Source organism: Rhipicephalus microplus, unplaced genomic scaffold (assembly GCF_043290135.1).
Source record: "Rhipicephalus microplus isolate Deutch F79 unplaced genomic scaffold, USDA_Rmic scaffold_15, whole genome shotgun sequence".
In the NCBI taxonomy this organism is placed as follows: domain Eukaryota; kingdom Metazoa; phylum Arthropoda; class Arachnida; order Ixodida; family Ixodidae; genus Rhipicephalus; species Rhipicephalus microplus.
In genome coordinates this window covers 9,867,068-9,893,095 of record NW_027464588.1, presented here as the reverse complement: position 1 = coordinate 9,893,095, position 26,028 = coordinate 9,867,068, and the positions used below count along the sequence as shown (strand labels likewise).

Sequence of the window (26,028 nt, the reverse complement as noted above, 5' to 3'; positions counted from 1 at the left end):
GGCACCTGCTTAACTCCCAGCCTTCTTGAACTGGTGGCTGCGTTCATCCTCGTGAACATTGTTGATCTAAAAGCAATTATTACGCATATCTGAGCCGCAACATCAATACTTAATTACTCATGATAGTGAGTAGACTTGGTGCCTCCGTTTTTTGGTGGGGCTTTGTTTCTGTTTTTTTTTTTCAGAATACTCAAACCATAATTGTTCAGGGCCAGCAACGCCCACGAACAGTTTGCCGCCAACCAACATAGCAACGCCATGCCAGCGGGGGATCATTGGGCGTCCGGCAGTTTTCCCACCACGGGGTGCGTTCCTATACTAGAATATACATACGTAGTTCTAAAGACGCTACACTACTTCCTACACTTCGCTGAAAATGCAATATATTACAAGAAAGAAGTCTGGTGAAAGACTATCTTTTTTGGACCTACAATTTTAGTCGACTACCGAAATCCTGAATTAAGCTGTCCAAATGCAAACACGACAACTAATTCTCTCTTTATTTTATAATTTGTCTCTGCCACATTGCGCTATGCTCCAAATTAACTTTTCTTCCTACATTCCGGGTTTCTATCTCTCGTCTACGTGTTTACCAACGCAACACTGCAGTTAATACCGACAGTGACGTCAGCTATGCATTCGCATCCCATCAACAGTAGAGTATAGCAACAGGATACAAGTCCCCTAATAACGCATCAGATCGCGATATCAGAAATGCTTGATCGCACACAAGCCCACGATGAAGCAGGCGCAGGCAAATGTGCGTGTGACAAAGTGCACACCCTGCAGCCAGATATCAGTACACTCCCCGCGCCAAAATATTTGCCTACAACCCCGCGGCCACTGCCGCAGCCATCGAAAGCTGCAACGCGTGACGGAACTCAGGATTTGCAACCAATAAAAGAGCACGTTTTTGGCACCACTAGAAAAAGATCAGCAAATCAACGTATTAGGTCCCCAAACCGAAATATATATATATATACAAATCCGAATAACTTCGAATCAAACATCTCAACTTTTTTCAACTTGTACATTCAACAAAAAAGCACTAAATGACTAAATGTTTATGATGGCACAAAGGAATGAAAATCACTTTATTCTGGTATATATATATATATATATATATATATATATATATATATATATATATATATATATATATACAAATACGAATAACTTCGAATCCAACATCTTCTCAACTTTTTTCAACTTGTATATTCAACACAAAAAGCACTAAATGTTTATGATGGCACAAAGGAAGGAAGGAAAATCACTTTATTCTGGTCCTGCGGAACGCGACTGAGTGACGCACACTGCTCAGTTCCACGTAGGGACCGGCAAGCCGAGCCTGTTGGCCACCTCGCGCACCCGCTAGACAGAAAAGCAGCTTGCAGATGAATGCAGCCTCGCAATCGTTTCCCCCCACGGTGTACAAAACCGTCTTCTTTTTAAATGCGAAGCATTTCTTAGTGAACTTCGGCGACTTTGAGCGTATTTATCTATCTATCTATCTATCTGTCTATCTATCTATCTATCTCTCTATCTATCTAACCGCCTACGACTTTTAGCTCTCCTGGCTGTTTCGACAATGCCAGCAATAGCAAACTTGGTATTGCATAACATGACTGTATAAAAAACATATTTGACTAGTCATAACATGAAAATCATGACATGCATGTCACGAATGTCATGATTTACACTCCATGGTCTTCCTGCTCTTGCGGTGGTTTCATTCATATGGCACGTTGCAAAACTGATATGCTATGTCATGAATGCATGACTTAGCATATTATAGCATAAGCGACAGACCCTAACATGAAAATCATGACATTCGTGTCCTGTAAGAAACAACATGACTACATGCTACGCTCATGATGCGCTCGCGGTCGTTTCGTTAGCTTCACGTATCCAAAGTCGGTATTACGCAACGCGAATAGATGATATGGGTAAATGACACATCCAAACATCATAATCATGACATTCGTGTCGTGTAACAACATGACTGCATGCCACACTGATGGTGCGCTCGCGGCCGTTTCGCTAGCTTCACAAATGTCAAATTTGGTATCACGTGACGTCAATCGATGGCTAAGGTATGTGACTGGTGCAAACTCGATAATCATGAGATGCGTGTTATTTGAGAACATGACTACATGCCACAGCCGAGGCGCCAATACATTTCGACGTGAGCCGCTGTGCGTGCTTGCCGGCGTTCATTTCGTCGCGTCATGCCGGCGTTGCGACGCCAGGCGCCGGTTTCGCCATTAATCGCAGGCGTGCGCCGCGCTGCATTGCTTTGACGCATGCGTGTTTGAGCGCGTCCAGTGTTCCTCCATCACGAAAATAGAGAGACGCAGTATTGCCTGGGTTACTCATCGGTCTCAATTTCGCGCCGGTTGCCGTTGGGCCGCGCCGACGAACGGTGGTCGCGCCTGGCACCAGACTATAGAATGCTCGCGTTTTGCTAACGTAGCGTCGCTGTGCCAAGCGTGCGCGCGCGTCAACGCTACATTGGAGTATATTGGGCCCTTCATAATGCGCTTGCGACCGTTTCGCTGGCTCAACATATACCAAATTTGGTGTTACGTGACGTAAAAGGTTGACTAAATATCTGACTTGTGCAAAAACGATAATCCTGACACGTGTGTCATGTATGAACATGACAACATACTACGCTAATAGCGTGCTCGCGGCTGCTTTGCCAGCTCCACATATACTACATTTGGTGTCACGTGACGTGAATAGAAGACGAAGGTAAACCACATATCCAAACATAAAGGTCATGACAAGGAAGTCATGTACGGCATCCTGTACTTCCACATTGTAACGTTGTGCTGATTTTAAGGTGATATATCAACCTCTACTGTTGGTGCTTCGCATATCATCGATTCTCCATGTACGTGGGATTTGCCAATTTTATCTTCTACCTCGGTGAGTAGGGCAGCGCGAATCGCTAACTTCAGAACATATTCGAATGCGAGTCGAATAGCGATCATACCGATTGGAACACAAAACAAACAATATACAAATAGTTTTCGAATAGTGTGGTGACTGATCCCAAGGCAGCTTTGGAACGGTATTGCAAACATTTTCGCAACAGTCCAAGAACAACAAAACAATTTATTTGAAAGGTATGCTCACGTGATTTAACAAACATACAATTACTCCTGTCTGAAAAGAACAAAACACCTGTCAGTTTCGTAGACTGAGCCAATCTGGTGTACAGGAGCAACTAACGCCTTAAAAGTAACTTCTCTTAAAAGTCAAAATTTCTTAAAAATTATTCAAAATTTCTTAAAAGTTAAAATTTAGGGGTGACATTTCTACTCTTTGCAGAAGTTTGTAAACATCTTTGAAGTAAAAATAGTACACAGGTATTAAACACAAGTCAAGCTCACTTTTATTATCATGATGAATGAACTCGATTGATGCCTCTATCACTTCTGTGTTGCTGGAAATTATTAGAAAAAACGTCTTGATCCTGTGACCTATGGCTTTCGTACTCCCGCAAGACGTTAGGCTGCATGCAAGTTGCTAATTTCATAAGTAAAACTAGGAAACATAACAAACTCTTTTGAAGCGTTCCTCTGAATTTTTTTCTTGCTTGTTTTCTCCTCGGCACTTGTTACTAAAAAGGACTCGGAAATAGCCGGCATTTCTATTGCGTAATAATTTATTTGGAACTCTACTGGACTCGTTGTTAGATATATTCCAATATTCGTGCAGTCCTGGCGGTGAGTCTAGTGTCCCCCATCTATTCAACATAAGTATTTGGTCTCATTATTTTCGGCATGGCTGGCAAGGGCAAATGAAGAGTAGGAAGGAAAGAAGCAACAAAAGGGAGAGGGCAGGTAAGTTAACCAGAAAGACATCGGGTTGGCTACCCTACACTGCGATATTAGGGAAGCGGACAAGAAATATGAGAAAAAGGGACGAGAAGGAAAATAAAAATAAAGGAGAGATGGACACTAATTTCTCTGCAGCGTGTATAAGAGTAAATAGCCACACTGCTCAATCATATAGTTGAAGGACGCTGCGTATGGCCGGCATGAAGCACAATTTCTCACATGTCGGTAAACATCTTAAAACGCAAATTTCAAATTAAACACAAGTCAGGTGCAAAGCATGCTTCGCAAAAAATGAATATTTGGAGAGCGTTTCTGTTACACAACAATAATCGACATACCTCGAGTACTTTCCTCGCTCTATCAGCACGGCTCCGGTGGTGTCCCGGTTGTGAACGGCACGCGCGTTATCAGTGTGACGTAACATTCTCGGCAGGAAATCGGCTAGCGTCGGGTTTTCAAGAAAGTAAATGCGAGCAAGTCTGACAACGCTAATCCCCTGGCGGTCCGTTGCCGGGCAGCGCCCGACAACCAACACGGCCGTAGCGTTCCACTGTCGGACGCCACCCGACTAGGGTGTTCGTTGTTTTGATCGATTTGTGATGTTTAACGTCCCGAAACTACCACATGATTATGAGAGACGCCGTAGTGGAGGGCTCCGGAAATTTCGACCACCTGGGGTTCTTTAACGTGCACCCAAATCTGAGCATACGGGCCTACAACATTTCCGCTTCTATCGGAAATGCAGCCGCCGCAGCCAGGATTCGATCCCGCGATTTGCGGGTCAGCAGTCGAGTACCTTATAGACCACCACGGCGGGGCGTGTTCGTTGTTTTAATTAGGTAGTTTTTATGGGCTAAGCTCCTTAAAGCGGCACCCGTTCGTCCCTCGTTGTCGTAGTCGTAGTCTTAGTGTGTAACCAATGTTACATTTTGACCTGCAAAGTGGTGCCGGTGGAAGATTTCCCCTGTGCTTTGTTGAACAATAAAAAGTTCGCGGCGTGCGCGTTTACTAAAAGCCGAATGCTCTTGTCTCTTATTCCCCATTAGCAGTCATTGGCATGTACATTGAGCACTATCTGACAAGAAAGGGTTGCTACGTTGTGCTCGCTGGGTGTGACCTCCTTAGTTTTAGAAAGGTTTAGCGAGCGTTGAGCCGCAGTGCCATGAATACAATGAACTAGTATATACCATGAACTTGAGCTGGTTAAAGGTGGGAAGTAGACCCGAAGCGCAAGCCGTAATAAGGTGTGCGTGTGCCACCTCTCCTTTATTCTTTGGCATGTCCGCTGGAGGGTGGCGCTTCTATATGGGGAATATAAGATGGAAAGATGCGAGATGGTGGTACTTGGAGTGTTGAATAGATGGACGAAACGGACACACAGACAGATGCATGGATGGACGCACGAACAGGCGCACGCACGGACGGGCGGATGGACGCATGGATGGTCGCACAGGCGGACGCATGGACGGACGGAAACAATAACGAATGAACGGACGAATGCTTCGCCCCACTCTCCATCATTCACTCCGTGGATATGCTGCCATTTTTTTTTTCACTTCAAGGCAGGCGCATTATTTATTTATATGAATCGCCATCTCTTGTAGCAAAAATTGGCAGATCCCACGTACAGTGGGAATCGATAATATGCGAAGCACGAGTGAGGAAGGTGGCTATGTCACTTTTAAATCACCGCAACGTTAAGAGGTAGAGAAATATGCTGCCGTACACGACTTCCGTGTGATGATTATCATGTTTGGATGTGACATTTACATTCGTCATCTATTCAAGTCACGTGATGCCAAATTTAGTATATGTAGAGCTAGCGAAACGGCTGCGAGCATGCTGTGAGCATGGTATGTTGTCCTGTTCTTACATGACACGCGTCTCATGATTATCATGTCGGCGCCTGTCATATACCTTCGTCATTCATTAACGTCACGTAACACCACATTTCGTATATGTGGAGCTAGCGAATTGGCCTCGAGTACATCATGAAGGGCCCAGTATACTCCAACGTAACGTTGACGCGCGCACACGCTGGGCACAACGTCGCTACGTTAGCAAAACACGAGCACTCTATAGCCTGACGAAGCGCGACAGGTGCGACCAGCTTCAGTCGTCGCGGCCCAACGGCAACCAGCGCGAAATGCGACATGCTGCATTTGGCGCCAACGCATCACCCAGACAGCACTGCGTCTGCTTATTTTCGAGACGGAGGGATGCAGGATGATCTGAAACGTGCATGCGTCAAAGCAACACTTCACGCACCTGCGAGCACGTCGCAGGACCGGTGCATGGCGTGGCAACGCCGGCGTGACGCGACGAAACGAACGCCGGTGCGCACGTGCTCCGGGTCACGTCGAAGTGTACTGACACCTCGACTGTGGCATGTAGCGATGTTCTCACATGACACACGTCTCATGATTATTATGTTTGCACCAGTCACATACCTTCGTCATTTGTTGACGTCACGTAACACCTAATTTGGCATATGGGAAGCCAGCGAGACGGCCGCGAGCGCATCATGAGTGTGGCATGTAGTCATGTTGTTACATGACACGCATATCGTGATTATCATGTTTGGATATGTAATTTACCTATGTCGTCCATTCGCGTCACGTAATGCCAAATTTATATATGTGATGCTAGTGAAACGGCCACGAGCGCGTCATGAGTTGGCTTGTAATCATGTGGTTACACGACACGCATCTCAAGATTATCATGTTTGCACCAGTCAAATACCTTCGTCATTTATTCACGTACTGTAATACCAAATTTGGCATATGTGACGCTAGCGGAACAGCCGCGAGCGCATCATGAGCTTGGCGTGTAGTCATGCTGTTACATGGCAGGCATGTTATGTTTCTATGTTAGGGTCTGTCGCTTGTGTTAGCCATGCAATCATGTCATACCATACCAGTTTTGTAACATGCCATGTGAATGACACCACCACAAGAGAAGCAAGACCATGAAATGTAAATCATGACATTCATGACACATGTCTTGATGTTAATGTTATGACTAGTCAAATATGCTCGACATATAGTCATGTTGTGCCATACCAAGTTTGGTATTGATACCATTATCCAAATGGCCAGGAGAGCTAAAAGTCGTAGGCGGCTAGATAGATAGATAGATAGATAGATAGATAGATAGATAGATAGATAGATAGATAGATAGATAGATAGATAGATAGATAGATAGATACGCTCAAAGTCGCCGAAATTCGCTAAGAAATGCTTGGCATTTAAAAGTAAGCTTTGTTTGTTGGTGTTTACATTTTCTTTACACTAGGGTGCAGCGCCATGTTCAGCATGGAGCCTAGAGCGTAACCATATGGGCGCGGTTCACTGAGAATCATGGCCACGTTTTCACCACGTGCGTTTTACGGTGGTGCTTTTAGTGAATTCGAGGATGGCTTTAGCGAGGAAGAGTAGGATGTGTCTCCACCTGACAAAGATGACAGTGATTCGACACACAAGTAAGACGGAGGCGACTACGGAGGTGGTGGAGACACCTGCAGTAACAACTCTGGCCTGCACTCATAAGAATACTTTGCGCGGTACTATATACCGCCCAAATATCGGTAAAAAAAGTTTCCTGTGTAATTCAGGAGCAAAAATAAACGTTGTCTCAGTATTTCTTTCACAGTTTGTTTTTTTTGACGGTGCCAGAAACTTGCAAAATATTTTCGGGCCAGTGGAGGCGGAAAGTGGTTAGACGTTTTAGACCACAAATGGTTATTGTTGTGTAGCAGAATTACTTTTTCAATACTCGAGTTTATTTTAGATTCTCCATTGCTTTTTTTCTCTTTGTGGCTTCGTATTCGCCAACTACTCGTGCCATGTCAACGTAGCAGCGTATGCTGGTCGGTGCGTATCCGCTGATGCGAGCGGCCGTTTTGCTAAAGTTGGTGGAAGCAGTGACTTTGGTTGAAACTCGACAACTTCTGAAGAATCAGTGTTGCCCAGTAACATGAACAATGGTCTCACAGTGAACTAGGAAGCAATATTAGAGGCTCGATAGCGTTCATATAGGTACCAAATTTGAAAACAGGCATTTACAAGGACTTTATACCGTCAGACATAAATGCCAAAATAGGCATTCACAGGCACTATAAGGACACTTTTACAGTTGTTACTGATCAGTCATTCCTGTTCATTCATTGACCTGAGGCGATAGGAATGCCAGCAACAAAATAGGAATTAGCCAGAAATCAGATTATAGTTAGTTTGAATACGAAACACCTCACAGCATGCAGTGCAATGCTGTCTCACTTATTATTTTTATTTGCATATCTCTACACAGTGTTGCATTCAGTGGGCCACCCTTTTGCCGCGGCCACCGCAACGAAAAAAAACACGTTGCCAGCTCACTTTGTGAAGATGAATAGCAGTACAGAGATGCCCTGCTGTTTTCATCTACTGGGCGGTGCGTGGTTCTACTGACTCGATGGAGCACTGCTATCGTTAGGGCCGGCGCAGAAATGCGACACGTGGCGTCTTCCTGCCCCAGGAAAAGCCACAATGCCGAGTTTTCGCCGAAGATTGACATCAGACCACTGCACTGTGCGTCTCTGACTGATGAGCCACCAATGCTCACATCAGCACCACATGTCCAGGTATGGCCTCTCTGAGGCGCCTAGCCGCGACTGCCGTTCGACAAAGCATGGGTGGTCGGCCCGAGCAGCAAGATGACAAACACGTTTCACTCCACTCGCTGGAAGCAAGATTCGCCGGAGAAGGCGGCATCGCCGGGACCATAAACGTGTTTGGTTTGTGTATGTGCGTATGTTGGGGGCGGCGTCGGAATAATGATCCTCGTGTGCGTTGCGGGACCTTTTATTGGACAGTGCAGTATGGACCTATTCCCTGATCTATGGATCTGGGGAAACAAGACTGTTTAAAAACATCCCTCGTGGACCGCTGTGTACTTGTTCAAGTGTTTATGCTATGAAAAGTCTTTCAATGTACAGCTTCTCATTGTAGAGCTCTTGCCATGTAAATAATGTAAATAAACCCTCTCTACTAAGTTCAATCTCCTCCTGCATCGGCATCTCCATGCCGGATCTCCGGTGCCCGCAAGCCCCAGTCGCAACCATATATTGAGTCAGGGCTAAAATAGCATAGTTGAAGGTCTTTATATATCCGCGTTAATTGATAGACTTCAGAGATTGCTACTAAAGCGTAAGGTTCTTTCTAGCACAGTGTTTGACGTAAGATTTTGTCTATGAAAGACTTTTTTTGCGAAGCTTCTCACGTAAGCTGAATGCAACTGCTCCGCTTAGGCCAATGACTTTTTTTCTTTCAATGAACACATTAAATACGTGTAAGAGTTACTGGTGAAAAGTGCAACAAAATAAAATGTTACGAAAAATCAAACAAGGTAACTCTAACACCCACAAAGAAACACCAATCCTCGCAAGTTTATTTCCAATGAACCATCAAAAATAGAAATGAACACCAACATCAACGCCATAAAGCACCAATGGGAAGCGCATATATTAGAAAACTCTACATTGAAATGTGTACGCTACTACACATTTGTTGGGCACACATCTTATGTGAGCATGTGTGTGTGCGTGTGTGTGTGTTTGTGTGTGTGTGTGTATGTGCGTGTGTGTGCGTGTGTATGTGCGTGTGTGTGCGTGTGCGTGTGCGTGCGTGTGTGTGTGTGTGTGTTTGTGAGCATCTGTTTGTGTGTATGTGTATGAATTTTTGTTTTGTATGAAGCCTGCTCCACAAAGATTTCTCTCTCATATATTCTGTTTTATATTGAGTTAAATCGGATGCTATTTTGTATTGTTCACATTTTCGATTGATTGCAGAAAAGCTGCCTTTGACCTATTCTGTAAAAAACATCGCTGACAGTATCAATAAACAAAAGAAGCAAATTTCAAAACAAAAAATACAGGTTATTTTCAAAGAGAGCAACAAATATTCGGGTCCGATCTTTTCCCCTTTCGCAAGAACAGACGTCTACTTTGATCGGAAATATCTGCAACTTTTATTCGTCAAGAGTATTTTTGAGCAACTTCAACACTGTGCGTAAGTGCCTTTCTTTCGGATATTGCTTTTTCAAATGTCACCTACTTGATTTTGGCAGAGCTCTTTTGAGTACTCTTCCTCAGTGACGTCGCATATATCCTCGTGATGGTCTAAGCAGTGCTGGGGCACGTCATCTTCTACTTCCTTAGAAACCCAGAGCTGACAATCTGTTAAAAAAAGGCAGCACAAACAAGCTAAAACAGTAAGTGAATTGGTCAGCCACAAAAACCCATTAAACCAAGTTGATATTAATTTATTTATTTATTTGATATACAACTTTTATGCCGAAGGGTGTCAAAGAGAGGATTACTAAAAAAAGAAAACTTCCTTCACCAACAATTTTATGTTCTTTGTTATTGTTTTAATATTAAATGTATATAACGGGAGTTCGGTACCAACACCTGACAGCAGCTACTTCTGTTCTTTTGCATAGAAGTCAACATCGCATATTTGGCAGCAAGCACAAGGCTACACATAGGTGCTTAGCAAAACACTTAGTTCTTGCATGTACTTTGTTCAGCAATAAATGCCGTCATGTCATGTCTGCTTACTAGAGATATGGTTTTGGCATTTGTTTATTTACGTCTTATTGTCACACGATAACAAGAGCATTCAGTTATTGTCTAATAAGGGCAATGTACCACTGGCTCATCAGTAACAAAGTTTGAACATTGCCTAGACCCAGATTCGTATAGCACATTAGGTCGCAAAACCTGTATTTTTTACTCGTTTGCCTAAAAAAATACACTAACACGCATTATTTCAGGACATCCTCTGATTTTATTTGTTATTCATTCAGTAAGCTTCGATCACCCCTTTAGCGTCAGTGTGTGCCAATAAATATTTTATAATTCATTGCCAAAGTAGTTTGGCTTCAGTGCCGAAGAAACCAGAATCGAGATCAGCCAACCAGAACTCGATGGGCACTGTTCATCGATGACCTCTTTTGTGCCACGTTGAAGCAGCAGCTGTTACCCTATCGCTGCATCCCTTCCAACAGTTCTTTCACGCGCATGAGCCTATATAAAGTGATCGAATCTTCTACCCTGGTCAAAATTGGCGGTAGCACTCATGATAGCGCGGAGTGTTCTGGTGAATCACTGCCGCTAATTTCTTTAGCACTTATGCGAGCATGGTCCACAGCATGCACCAAGCCATGACACTGAGGTCACATGGGTACCCCTCAGCATTTTCAATGAGGACGTCAGTCTGAAGCAGCAACTTTTCCTATCCATGCAATTGCACCAGCATTGAGACGCATCCTGCAAAGCACTTTGCATATTCTCGTAATTAGAACATCTTTCTAGATGTTTTTGAACTCAATACCTCTCCCTATCACGGGGTAACAGACGAGAGCATCAGATGAACTGTCACGCATTTAGTATAAAACACCCATGCTAAGGAAAAAAATCTGTTAGAAAACATTGCATGGGTGTCAAAGTGCGATGAAATATCTCTTACGATCTCCGTCGTAGGGAATCTCCACAATGACGCAGTCTTTATAGTCCGTGTACACAAAGTGGGCAACCTTGGTATTTTCGGTGTCTGCAAAGCACGCATTAAAACATGAGTAATCTTGTTACGTTAAACGACTAGAGTGTCATATTGTAGAAATTATTTTAAATGCGAAGCATTTCTTAGCAAACTTCGGCGACTTTGATCATATCTATCTATCTATCTATCTATCTATCTATCTATCTATCTATCTATCTATCTATCTATCTATCTATCTATCTATCTATCTATCTATCTATCTATCTATCTATCTATCTAGCCGCTTACGTTTGGGGGCACTCGCGGTCGGCCCCTTAACGTGGCGTGAACCAATATTATCAAGGGAGTGTGAGATTGTTTGACGAATGTGAAGCGCTGATCAAGACATGATTAATGTCCCAATCCCATCGCGTACGTCGTCATACACTTCCCGCCAGACAGTGGCATATACCCACGGTCGGGTATGTGAAACTGATATGCGGGTATCTGCCACAGGTGATTGACACTTAGTATCTACCCAGGATTGACAACACACATGGACAATTCTAACGCGCGAGCGTTAAGCAATACCCGACATCGGTAGCGTCGACCCGACGAATGCACAGAATAAATGTCAGGGTCCCAGCTGAAGTCAAACTCAAGCATTTTGCGTGGCATTGAAGCATTGTACCACAGAGCTATGCCAAGTATCGGAACTTCTTTTCAAATAGACGATAATCTTTGTGAAACATCAATAGTAGTTGCAGTGCTGCCTACCAAACCTAATAAACATTACATATCTACCCTTTTGATAGAGCCGTCACGTCAGGTTAACGTCAAATGTGGTTAGTTGTCATGAGCTGAAGTTGATTTATGCGGCGGCATGCAGGGCCAGCATCCCCGCAAGCATCAGCACTTCATATCAGTTTCTGGCGTTGCTAATGCGCGTGTTGCAGTTGGAATCGTTGTGCAAGTTCAAACAACTGGTTATATGAACATCTGCAATTCTTCAACTAATGTCTGTGCTTGCAACATTTGTTCATATATTTGACGTCATTTCACGACGTGTCGCTCAACAAAAATTTGCAACCCGGTCACCTTGTTTACGCATGCTTCGCATAAAGTTGATCCCCAGGTACAAGGGATCTGCCGAATTTTTTTTACGAGTGCTTCAACTTTGGGATACGCAAAATATGATTTGGAAGACTTTCTAAGGCATCTGTTCCGGTAATTTTTAAACGCTTCTGTGCGACCCACCTGAATGTCAAATTTAATTTTGAAATGTTTGACAACACTGAATAAGCTCGAACATCAGCCACACGTGTAGTCACATAGCAGTGCTTTTTTATTGCATCAAGAAATTTAGAGCCAAGCACTGCATAATTTGATGTAATGTATTGCTATTGCTGACGTATCTCCGTCAAAAATAACTCACAATGTCACAAAAGTTTCCACATCTGCAATAGTTTAATAGAAGAGTACTGCTTAAGACAATAGTAGCTACAGGTGCGTGTCTCAACTCACCATCGTCTAAGGTGAAGACAACCCTGTCCGGTGCATCTCCAGCAGATAAATGCAGAGCAACATTTTTTCTGGAACGAAAGTGAAGTTGCCCATATTATCGCTTGTAGTTATCGTTGTATATGTTTCTTGATGTGATAGTCATTTGCCTGGCATAAAAAGGCAGGCATCGCGGGTCTATCAATTCAAGCTGCCGCTATGCGGTGAGTGATGCAAACACATCGTTACTTTTGTATCAAGTTTTTTATCTTTAGACGCTCTCTAGAACTACAAATAATTTAGTCCTTTCCTTCTCATTCACTCTTCTATTTCATTAGCCAGCCGTAGATGTAATTACTAGTACGTAAATCTGACTCCTGACTGAGGATCACTGTCGACTACTATAACTGCTTACCTAAGCTTTAATTACTACTCCAAAACGCCAATGCAGTATAATACAGCGTTAAAGGAGCACCGGTGGATTCTATTGCAGTGTAAAACTTTTGCGTTTATTTTTCACGCACTCGAACGGTCCTCAAGGTAACACTCAACGCAACAATCACACAGAAGTAGCCGATTACTGCGCGAGAAAGGAGCGCGCAACCCGTCACAAAATGTCACAGTGGGAATGCTACAACTCATATCAGCAACGTTTTGGCGGTATTAAAATTTTAAAGCCAACAATATCAGAAGTGAGCAAGACAGAAATAAACTACGGCAGAATAAATGCATGAGATGGAGGATAAACCAGAGAAAAAAGCTGGCCGAAGCTTGCAAAGTCAGAAGTTCAAGACCGCACTCTGTTGTTTTTTTTATTATTAAACACATGAGGAGTTTCAAGCAGTTAGGAGAAGGCCAGGCGAGCTACGAGTAATGTGAAGTTGAGAGCTGATATGTGGTAAGGTGGTATTCTACAGTGCTAAAAGAGGGAAACGGAACCACCTACTTAGAGATAGCACATTAGCATAGGAAGCAATGAAAAAAAAATATATATGATAGTAATGTCGATTCGGGATCAATTTCAATTGTGTATTCAATGAAAACGCGTGATAAGGGAGTTGTTGAAAAAATAACAAGAGAAAAATATCGGGAGTATGGCCTACATACTGCCAGTAATGCATTCCCTCACCGAAGCAGGATTGGCCACCCTTCAATACTTGATTGCAATATGAACGCACAAATAAACCCTCGGCCCTCAGTCCCCAGCGGCTGTGAAGCAACTGTCCAAGGCTGTGGTCAGATCTGCGACGCAGTGGGGGACGCCAAGAATCTATGGAACCGAACAGGTCACAAATAGAATTAGAACTTGGCCTACGTTTAATGCTAGAACTTTATCTAGTGATAATGATCTGGCTGTGCTATTCGGGGAATATAAGGGGTTTTAATGGGATACAATGGGGCTCAGCGAAGCTAAAGTATACGCGAAGCTTATACTGCACTTAAGAACGGACACGTCCTATGCTACCGTTGATTAGTTTAAAAAAGAAAACTATAGATGTGGGGTTTCTTATACACAAGATTATCGTAGGCAACATAGAGGACTACATTAGCATCAGTGAGGGGGTGGCAAGTATCAATTAGGTTAACAAAAATAGAAAATCAGGGTGGTACAAGCCTACGCACCCACATAGAGCCATGATGATCATTTTGTTAAACGCTCATATGAAAACGTATAGTCCACAGTTGATAAAGTAAAGACACAGTATACTATTCTGATGGGGGACGTTGATGCCTAAGTAGGCAAGAAACCAGCCGGGAACTGTGCAGTGGGGGAATATGGCCTCGGATTGAGAACTGCCGGGTGGGAGCTATCAGCAGAGCTCGCGGAACATAATCATTTGCGGATCTTGAATACATTCAACAGAAAACAGGCTAGCCCTAAGCGGACGTGGCGGAGTCCTGATGGCGAAACAAAAAAGGCAATACACTTCATTGTGTGTGCACATCCAGGCATTGTACAGGATGCAGAAATAGTCGGCGAGATCCGATGCAGTGACCATAAAATGGTGAAAGCCAGAATTAACATAAATTTAGAACAACAAATGCATAAACTGATACGCAAGAAGTCAATTATTGAGCCAGTGAAGAGAGTGAACGTACAGGAAATAAAGTATGGCTTTAGAGTATATTCGCAGCCGTATACGTTGTTAGCATGGACAGAATGAACGATAATCTTAGTAGTATCATGAAAGAGTGGGCTATAGAATTTTGAGGGCAGTCACTAGACAGGACACTGGCAAACTGTCTCAGAAGAATGAAAAATGCGTTAAGAGGCGACACATCATGCAAGCCTGAATTGCAACCGACAAAATAGACCTAGTGGAGCTTTCAAAGTTTATCAATAGGCGTAAGGTAGCCGACCTCACGAGGTATAGCTTGGACAGAATCGAGCAGGCCGTAAAGAGCGGCAGAAGCCTAAAAGCTGTAAATGCAAATGTGTGCATAGGCAAAAACGGAATGTATGCGTTAGGAAACAAGGAAGGCAATGTCATAACCAACTTCGATAGGATAGTCGAGGTGGTGGAGGAGTTCTACAGAGAGTGGTACAGAAACCCAAACAAACAGGGTGATATGGTATGAATCAGTATTAGCACACACAAATTTCACACCCTACCCGTCACAAAGAGGTAAGTAATGAAAGCTCTAGAAGGAATGCAAAGAGGCAAAGCCGCTGGTCAGGATAGGGTAAATACGAACTTGCCTAAAAATGGCGGAAATATTGTGTTAGTAAACAGGCCACTTCATACAGACAGTGTCTCTTGACAAGAAATGTACAAGAAGCTTGGAAGAACGCCAATATCATCTTAATTATAGGAAAGAAAACGTCGATCATAGAAAATGATAAGCCGATCAGCCTACTGTCCGTTCTCTACAAACTATTTACAAAAATATAGCGAGATGACAGTTTAATCAACCAAATGACCAAGCAGGATTTCACACAGTATACTGTACAATAGAGCATAATCACACTATCAATCAGGCGTTCGTGGTATGCATGGAATACAACCAACCTATATACATAACCTTCATAGATCACTAAAACGCATTTGACTCAGTTGAGACTAGGGTGTCTCTTACATCGTGGTCGAGACATCAGCAATAATGCGGGCACTACGGAATCAGGGCGTCGACGAACCTTATGTAAACATAATAAAGAAATGTACAGCAGACCCACAGTCACCATAGTTCTTCATAAACAAAGCAACACAATCCCAATAAAGAATGGCGTAAGGCAGAAAGACGCTATCTCTCTAATGCTATCCACCGAGTGTTTACAGGATGTTTTCAGGGCCCTAGATTGCGAATGGTTCAGAATAAGAGTTAGTGGGGAGTCTCTTAGTAACCTGCCATTCGCTGATGAAATTGCCTTGATGAGCGACTCAGGGCACGAATTACAGCTCATGATTACAGAACTTGACACGGAAAGCAGAAGGCTAGGTCTGAAAACTAATATGCGTAAAACTAAAGTATTGTACAACAGTCTCGGCAGAAAACAGTGCTTAAAGGTAGGTGAAAAAACATTGAAGGTTGTAAAGAAACATGTGTTTGTAAACATGGTTGTAAGAAACAGGTTGTAACGAAACAAATTGGTCATTTCACGAGCAGTCCAGGCAGCAACGAGGCTGAACGACAGCTAAAAATCTACCTTGCTTTACGCAGAACGCTGGTGGTGGAAGCAGACAAGGTGTCTTCGGAAGCGATCAGCGCTACTAGGAATCAAGTGGGCGGAACCGGGAACAACGCCCCCTAAAATACCGTGACGTCACAGCTCTGCTATAAAACCACCGCTCCAGCGAGGATCAGCCGTAATTTCACGAGCAGTTCAGGCAGCAACGAGGCTGAACGACAGCTAAAAATTTACCTTGCTTTACGCAGGTACGTGAACGACTTGTACTTTAACTTCTTAGTTCCTGGACTGCTCAGTGAATGACGGGTGTTATGGGTGATAAGCCGCCCACTACTGTGAAGGAACTAGCTAAGGCCTTGTCAGATTTTTCTTCTAGAATTGATGCCAAACATGATGAGCTAAAGAAAGACATCACAAAGGTTATTGAAGGCGAACTACAAACTCTTAGACAGTCAATCAACTTCATGAATGAGCACTTTGAGCAATTCAGGGTGGAACTTGGCGAAACAAAGAAAGAGCTTGCTGCGGTGCGAGCAGAAAGCCACGCGATTAAAAGCGAAAACAGTCGCCTCGCCAAGGATATTAAGGAAATAAAACAGGAACTCACTGCTCAGCAACAATACAGTAGACAGAATAACCTAGAAATATAGGGAGTTCCTGTGATGGAAGGAGAAAACTTGGTCTCCATAATGCAACAGCTTGCCAGCTGCCTGAAAGTTGAAGTCAAGGAAACAGATATAGACGTCGTGCACCGAGTGCCATCAAGGAACGCGTCAACACCTAACATCATAGTTGGGTTTCTTTCGAGAGCTGTGAAAGATAATGTTCTGAGGACTGCTAAGAAGCAACGACTTAACACGACAGCTTTAGGTTTTCAGAGCATCGCATCTCCAGTATACATAAATGAGCACTTGTGTCCGGCAAACAAGGAATTGCTAACAGCCGCTCTAAAGACAAAGCGGGAAAAAACTGGAAGTACACCTGGGTAACTGGTGGAAAGATTTTGATGCGGAAGGGGGATAATTCACGTGTGCTTCACGTCACATGTGCTGAGGATCTTTCCAAAGTTGTTTGAGGATTGCCTGCTTGTTTCTGTAAACCTGGAGTTTCCTATATTTTTAAATGGCGTTTTCTTTTTCTGAGGTTGAAAACATATGGCTGCAGCAGGATCATTTCGCAGTATTACATTGTAATATTCGCAGCATAAAGAAGAACTTCGATCATCTGCTTTCGTACTTATCACAGCACTCGTTTAAATATGATGTCATCGCTATAACTGAAACTTGGCTTCGAGAAAGCGAATCAGTTCATCTACCCAGCTACGTCATGCTTTCGCAACCTAGAAACAGTGCTACACGGGGAGGGGGCATGGCGCTATTTATCAAAGACTGTTTTAGTTTCGTTCACCTTAGCAATAGCTCATGCTGCAGTTCATCGGCAGAGACTCTTTTTATTAATCTTCAAAATGGCGTTATCATCAGTGTAATTTATCATCCACCAAATTCAAGTGTGGCTGACTTCATACTGTGATGGAAAGTACCATGATACCCATTGTGGCCTCTAAAGCACCTTTTATTGTCTGCGGTGATATTAACATAGACGTGTCTGGAGATACATGTGATGATTACGTGTTTTTGCTACAATCAGTTAATCTGAGAAATGTTATTTCATCACCCACTCGCATAACAGACCACTCGGAGTCGATTATTGATCACGTGTTGTGTAACGCTGACCTGGATGTATCGGCAGGCGTATACGCTGTTGCTATTGCGGATCACAATCCCACCTTTCTATTTTTACCCCAGAAACACATTTGTGCTCCTAACATACCTGCCATTAAACGAACAACACGTGTCGACTATAATTCCGTGCAAAAACTACTGCAAGGTACGAATTTTGATGCCCTGTATGATGAAGACGTGGACGTCGAGTGTGATAACATTGTAAAATGCATTGTGGATGTCATTGAACGATCAACGCGTAGCTGTTCGCGCCGAAATTATGACCATGCCATATGTCCATGGATGAATAGAAATATACTTGAGGTTTTGAAGCTGAAAGATTTTTACTACGACAAATGGAAAAATAACAGGAGCAATGAATACTACCATCAAAATTTTGAGCTTTACAGAAATAAGTCAGTAGCAATGATAAGAAAATTCAAGAAGTGCTACTATACCAACCTAGTGAAAGAAAATGATGGTAACACGAAGAAGATATGGCAGATTGTTAAAGACGTCACTGGCATGGGTAGCAAAGAAAGCATTATACCTGATAATCCAACTCGTGAAGTGGCCGCAAACTTTAACGATTACTTTACTAATATAGGTCTCAGCCTTGCAAGGAAGTTCCCTGCTCATATGCCGAATTTAAATGCACCCTGTACTGTTACCAATAATTTCGATCTATGTGATGTAACTGAGGATGACATCCGACAAGTAATTAATAAGTTACCAGGGAACAAGGCAGCTGGCCATGACGCCATATCATCAAGGATTTTAAAGGAGAATATTGATGTTTTGTGTGGTCTCTTATGCTATATATTTAATCATGCATTTTCCTCTAAAACTTATCCTAGTATACTTAAGACCGCCAAAGTAATACCAGTGTACAAATCTGGTGATCGGAATCTTCCGGACAGCTACAGACCAATATCTGTCCTGAGTAGTATTAACACTACGCTTGAAAAACTAATTTCGTCGCAATTAAGGCGCTTCCTGGGTGAACAGAATGTACTTTGTCCCCAGCAACATGGCTTTGTTGCAAACAGGTCCACTTGAACTGCTGTTTCGATGCTTACGCAATATATTAAATTCCACGCTACATGAAAACAACATAGCAATAGCAGTATTTTTAGACATACCAAAGGCATTTGATGCTATTAGTCATTCCACTTTACTGGAAAAAATGCATTTCTAAGGGATAAAAGGTAACTCGCTTGATTTTTTTTCTAGTTATTTATCGGCACGCAAACAAAAGGTAGTCATTGGTGACATCAAGTCATCTTACGGTTATATTAAATGCGGGGTGCCACAGGGTTCAGTTTTGGGCCCTATATTGTTCTCTCTTTATATTAATGATGTCCCGCGATCCCTACAGAGGACAAGGGCACTGATGTACGCGGACGACACTGTTTTAGTTTTCACAGGACACTCCTTAGCAGATTTACAAAATGACGCGATGACCGATTTATCGAAAATTTCGGAATGGTTTGCCAGGAATCAGCTGACTGTTAACTGTACTAAAACAAAGTACATGGTGTTTCACTCTCGTAGGAAACGTATTGACGCTGAATCTCTTAACCTAACAATAAACAACGCTCCTATTCAACAAGTTCCTTGTTTTAAATATTTAGGCGTCACTTTTGATGAACATTTACACTGGCATGAGCAAGTACAGAGCGTGTGCGCAAAGGTAGCCTATGGCTGCTATTCTCTAATAAAAGCTCGCCAATATTTTTCATAAGCTATACTTCGCACACTCTACTTTTCATTGTGTCATTGTCACATAGGTTACTGTCTGGAATCGTGGGGTGTGATGTACAACAGTTATCTAAAAACTCTTGAACGACTTCAAAAGCGTACACTGAAAATCATAAGCCAAGGTGAATCAGTAAGTAATATTTTCCAATCACAACTCATTCTCTCGGTTCCGATGATGCGTGACTACAAAATTGCCGTTTCAGTAAATAACATAATTAATAGAAATTCACCTTTGCCTGCTCATCTTTTTTCAATTCCTAAACGCAATACGCGACATGCTTCGAATGGTAATTTCAATCTGCCCAAATGTTTTAATGTTTACGGAGAAAGCCTGATACAGTTTAATGGAACAAAAATATGGAACACGGTCCCCCTAGAGATTAAAACGGCACGTAATTTCAGCATGGCATGTAAATCATTTTTTCTGTGGAGTCAAGACATGTAAGCATGTGTATGTTTGTTTCGATTTTCATTGTATATCTTTTTTTAATAAGTGCCTATGTATAGAAACTAGCTGCAAGCTAATAAGTATGCATATCTGCAGGAAAAATTGTATTACTGTGTTATCTGTATCATATGATTGTTTTTTTGTTTTTTTTATGTTGTTACCTCAGAGCTGACCCGTACACTTTTTTATGTTGCACATTGTATTGGACCGTCCGCTAGCCACTTTAGGCTATCGGTCCAAATAATCCCTGTAATTGCATATATCTATTCATGAAAATAAAGTTTCATTGATTGATTGATTGATGTCTACATGGGACAGGTAGTAACCATGGGACCGAATCATCAGAGTGAAATAACTAAAAGAATAAGAATAGGGCGGATCGCGCTCGGCAAGAATATTCAAATCATGAATGGTAACCTACCACTAATCCTTAAGTGGAAGGTATATAACAGCTGCATTTTGCCGCTACTTAACTTACAGTGCAGACACCTGTAGGCTTCCAAAGAGCATTCCACTTAAATTGAGGGTGGCAAAGCAATCGATTGGAAGAAGAATGATAGATGTAACCTTAGGAGACAAGAACAGAGCAGATTGGGTCTGGGAACAAACCGGGGTTTAGGATATCATAATATAAGTCAAGAAAAAGAAACGGACATGCACTGGGCACGTAGCGCGTAGGCAGGATAACCACTGGACATTAAGGATAATTGACTGTATTAACAGAGAAGGCAAACGCACGAGGGGATACAGAAAAAATATATGGCCTGATGAGATTACAGTGTTCGCAGGTATAACGTGGTAGCAGTAAATACACGACCACCTTACTTGTGGGCCATGCCACTGGCCTTTGCCCTGCAGTGCGCGTAATCAGGCTGATGATGATCGAGGTGACCACTTTTCAAGCTCATTGGTGAAAAGAAAGACTGCAGCAGAATCAGTGACAAATTCATATGTTGCAGCTTGTATTCCCAACGTTCAGAAATAGTATAAGAGTGTTCACGATAGCAGAAAACTTGTATGTCAAGCATTTGTAAGCTCACTGGTTTCACATTAGGCTTCCTTCATCTAGCAGTGCATGGAACGTAGAAAGGCACAGAGAAAATTAAAAATACACGGCTTTGTCTTATATCAGCTCCTGTTCCGATTAAAGATACTTCACCCTATATGTGGCATGTGCAACCATACCTTTATTGCTGCCTATCGGTTTGGGAAAGCACTACGCAATCTAATTTGCAATCACTATTTTTTTTTACAGAGAAAAGCCAAAAATTCATCAAGACAGTACAAACGAACACTACCAGTTTACAACACTCTTGAGCAACAACAACAAAAGTATAGAAGAAATCCTAAAAAAATCACAAACAGAAAAAAATAATCAAGCCCCAAGTATTTCAACTACTTCTTTCATAGTTTTTTGTAATTCATTAAGTGCATACTGCCTGCTAATTGCGTTCAATGTTATTGGCGTCATTTATGATACGTTTGATTATGTGTGTTCACTTGAAGAATTTTATTTTATATTTTACATGCGTTCAAAGTTGCACGTGAAATACTACTTTTATGCAAGCGTTTCAGTTGCTTTCGGTTTTTGTTGTCACTGCCTGTGTGCAAACTGTTGTTACTTCTGGTGGGAGAACTTCATCAGGCATAATGTCTTTAGTGTTGTCTTTCTGAAGTGTAGTTTTTGCATATGAATAAATGTATTTCAATATATCTGGTAAACACTTTGATCTTGAAATGGTGAACCATTTACCTAGTACGGCCGTTTCCACCCTTGAACATCCAAACGTACGTGGCTTTTTTTGCTTGCATATCCAACTCAGTTCGCTTGTGGGTCAGGCATTGAAATTCAGGGTCTTCGCCTGAACTATACACAAGTACAACATAAGAAAACTTGTCGAATAGCTGCAAAACAAACAATGAAAAAGCAGGGTGAATGTGATTCGTCCGCATCCAACGAATAACAACAAAAACGTCCTATAACAATTGTGCCGCTTGGTGTAGAACAGGTGCACTTTTGTATATTTAGATGTTCAACACAACTGTTGATTTACTGGTTTTACGGTGAGAGGAAAGAAGCAGAATTAAAAAGATTAATAAAGCTACCAAAGTTGCACCTGCACTGTCACTTACGCCACCAGTAATTTTGATTTCAACAATGCCTGCCTATTTATTAGCCATCCTGTTGAAAAAATGTAAAAATGCCTTGTTTTTTCTGGCTGTTCATGAAGGATCCGTGATGATTTACGAATTTCTTGACTTTTGTTACTGTTTCTTATTTATTTTTCAAACGTCAAAGTCAGTCAAAATACACTTGAAAATGTGACACCCTAACTTGTATAGGCGTATATATTTACGTTAAGTACAGTAAAATGAACAAAAAGGATTTGGTTCGGAAACTTTGTAGCTGCAATGAAATGGACGTATTTTGCCGCTATGCGAAGCACATGCTGCTAAAAATAACAAAAGTAATCGCAGAAACGCTGCACATATACCGATTTCAATAGAATAGATAATTTTGAACAGACATTGGTGTAACCAAAATGCACCACACACAAATGTATGGGCTAGCTGTAACATTATTAGCGCATGATCTTCAATTATATCTACATTTCGTGATGTTTGGTATACTTATGAGAGAAGAAGGAAGTGAATAAAAAGTGGTACGGCATTTTAATATTTGAAATGTGTTTATTTTGAAACTCATTATTTCATTATACTTGAAACTTATTTATATTTGAGAAGTGTTTTTGTTTGCCTATTTGAGGAGTATTTAGTACAAAGCGGCATAGACGTGGGCGAATATGGTGGGCGTCAACGTAGTTTGAGGCAGGCGTCTAAGTGGTGTGAATGAATGAACTGTTCACTTATTGAACAGTTTTTTTTTTATCGTGCGTCAACTTAGTACCAGTTATTACACCTGGCTTGTAAGCTCATTTGTTTACTTTATCTGCGTGTTCATTGTTGTTTTAAGCATTGCATTTCTTGTGTCATATACTAGCATAATAAATCTATCGTTTTGTTGTGCCACACACGTCTAGAATCTCTTCACTGCTCTGCTTGCATACGGAACGAGCTAACCAGCTGTCATTCCCGCCTTCGTCTTTGCGCCGGTGACGCTAGCGTGGCATCTTGTAACGAACCTCAATAAAAATTTCATATCCAGTCATCTACTTAGCTAACAGCGCCTTTGCCTTCACGAGAGACTCATCAAAATTACTGGCTTTTCGGCATTATTTGTGTCCATGGCACCGTCTCCGGATGCCAGTTATATCAGGATTGAGAATCGTCTTTGTCTAAAGACAGAGAATTGTGCTACTGTATCCACCGTCTGCTATATATGCTAGTGTATTTAGTGCAAGGAGGTTGATGACTGAAAGCTCCTAAGCGCCCGTGTACTGAAAAAGAAAAGTTCTAAAATATGATTGTGTTGTGTGCACGTCACCCCTGTACTTCACAATGCATAAAATAAAGATAAAACAAAGCAATGCTGAAGCGTTTCACCGTGGTAGCATTAAACAAGTCGCTTCGCAGAAGTTCCGGCGTGGGCGTAGTTGGTTGTGAGGGAGATGTAACCGTTGCCAGTGAGCGCAATTTTGAAACATTTAAATGAACTCTTATTTACCTTCTTTTAGTGCAGTAATCGAACTGAGGCATGTAGTACATTCAGAAGTTTCACGAAAGAGCCATGCAATTATGTAATTGCTTTGGGAAAACTCCTATGGGAATGCCTCATTATGAGAGGAGTCTTGTTAACGCATGCAATGTTGCTAGGCAGAAACGTAGAATTGCGTCAGTTGTCAACACACATGAATTGTACATTAAGAGAGGAAATTGAAGGCCCTTCAATACAAACCACTACGAGATATTTATTGGTCATCATCAGCAATCGCATCAACATAGTGTGCTGCTAAATTGGTTAGCATGTTATTATGAGGACTTGTAGTGCGTCATTCAATGACTTAGAAAAGAAAAAAAAGTCTATGGTATACGTGGCACTTTCCAGCTGTAGTTCCGGTAGATTTTCAAAAATAGCTATAAAGAGTCAACGTTATTCGCACAGACGTTCTTTTTCTTGAGCCGTGGTTGGGGTTTCAAATGGAAACTGAGGCCAGGCTACCAATTCAGAATAGCATGCCAAGGGGGCCCGACTGGGCCATCAAGTTCTAGTTGTCAAGGAAAGGCGTCCCTCCACTTTTGCTTTGTCCGAAGAGCCTAAAAAAATCCACTTCTTAGGCGATTTGTAATAGCACACTGCTATAGACACGCTTCAGAGCAAACCTACAATAGGAGTTTTCGAACAGAGGTCCGAAAAGAGTGGGAGCCCAAAGCAACTCTTGTGCGCTACCACAGAATCAAGCCAGAGATAAAAGAGTTCTCGAATCAGGACTCGCACGCATCGTTTGTGTGTTGTGCTTGCTACCCCATGGCTGTCAGGAAGGTCAACTATGGTGTATAAGAAAAATTGAAAACTTTCAGAAAAAATTGTTTCATATTCGAGTGTCAAACAATAACCTGACTAGAAATTGCTTGCAGGCTCGTCAGCATGCAAATTGTGTTACAGTCTCTGTGTTCATCATAACGAGCAACATGCTTGGCACTAACACTTGCTCAAAAGAAGCTCTAGGTTTTATATTGAAGGAAAAAGGTTTAGTGGAGTGCCAAACAAGGACTATAGATATAAGACTATGACAAAGCCACACAAATGAAGTTTTACAAAGCAGCCCAAATTACAGTTTTGCTACAAAGTGCTATAGGAGATGTCTTTTCAGCAACTTTGGCTCTTTCTCATTAAGCTGACACCCTCAATTATCTCAAATAAATATATGGTGTACACTCAACCAACTGAGAAACTGTCAAAAGTTCTATATTGGTTTTTCTAATGATGTAAAGATCTCAGATAAAAAAATATATTAGCGGGTATAGAATGAGGTCTTATAGAAACCGTAAGTAATTTGTGTACCTTGGTTGACTCGCTTTCAAGAACTTTACAGCAATTACCCCGGCACTTTACCTTGACGCTACGCTGAAATAGTTTAGTACGGCTATGCCATATAAACAAATTTACGCTGTCAGTATAAATATCTATAAATATCTACACCCATACATTAAAAAAAGCTTTGTAGGGGCTGGCGGGCATATCTATGCATTCACCGAGACGAACATGCTGCTGTAAAAAGGAATAAAAATGTACATTTTCTGAAATGTAACTCACCTCGAACGTATCGGTAACGTTACGTTCAAGCTTGTGCGGTGCCTTCGACGAGGCAGGCGTAACGACGAATGCAACACAAGCAATAGCTACCGTAAGTGAAAAGTGCAGAGAGTGCATAGTGAGTTGATGTCGGCACTTTTTCGCGAGATGAACTGCCGGTCAAAAAGCCTGATTATAAGTATACATATTCTTAAAATTTACTGATTGCATGAAATGTAATGAATACTGATATTTGCAGATGCGGGCATCACTTTTCCATTTAATGGCAGACATGTTTCTTCTCTTACAAATGGAGCGACGATTCTAACTCTATCTTTGGCAATAGAATTTCAACATACATCCATACTAGGTTTTATTTACTTAGTACAGTTTTATTGGAAGCTACAC

General features: G+C 42.0%; 1 protein-coding gene across 1 annotated transcript; it reads right to left on the bottom strand.

Moving 5' to 3' along the window:
• Nucleotides 1-9: 9 nt before the first annotated feature.
• On the bottom strand, nt 10-25,765 carry LOC142784761 (uncharacterized). The gene is made up of 6 exons (XM_075883259.1): nt 25,642-25,765; nt 22,180-22,331; nt 12,893-12,960; nt 11,357-11,440; nt 9,941-10,062; nt 10-66 (listed from the first exon to the last, which is right to left on the bottom strand). Exons 1-6 carry the CDS (start codon nt 25,756-25,758, stop codon nt 10-12), a joined length of 600 nt encoding a protein of 199 aa, XP_075739374.1. The 5' UTR covers nt 25,759-25,765.
• Nucleotides 25,766-26,028: the final 263 nt, after the last annotated feature.

Coding starts and splice junctions, on each gene's coding strand:
- LOC142784761 (XM_075883259.1), bottom strand. CDS start 25,758: ATGCACTCTCTGCACTTTTCACTTACGGTAGCTATTGCTTGTGTTGCA. Junction 12,961..22,179: donor GGTGGAAACGGCCGTACTAG/GTAAATGGTTCA, acceptor CTTTCGTTCCAG/AAAAAATGTTGCTCTGCATT. Junction 67..9,940: donor AAGAGCTCTGCCAAAATCAA/GTAGGTGACATT, acceptor AATTGCTTTTAG/ATCAACAATGTTCACGAGGA.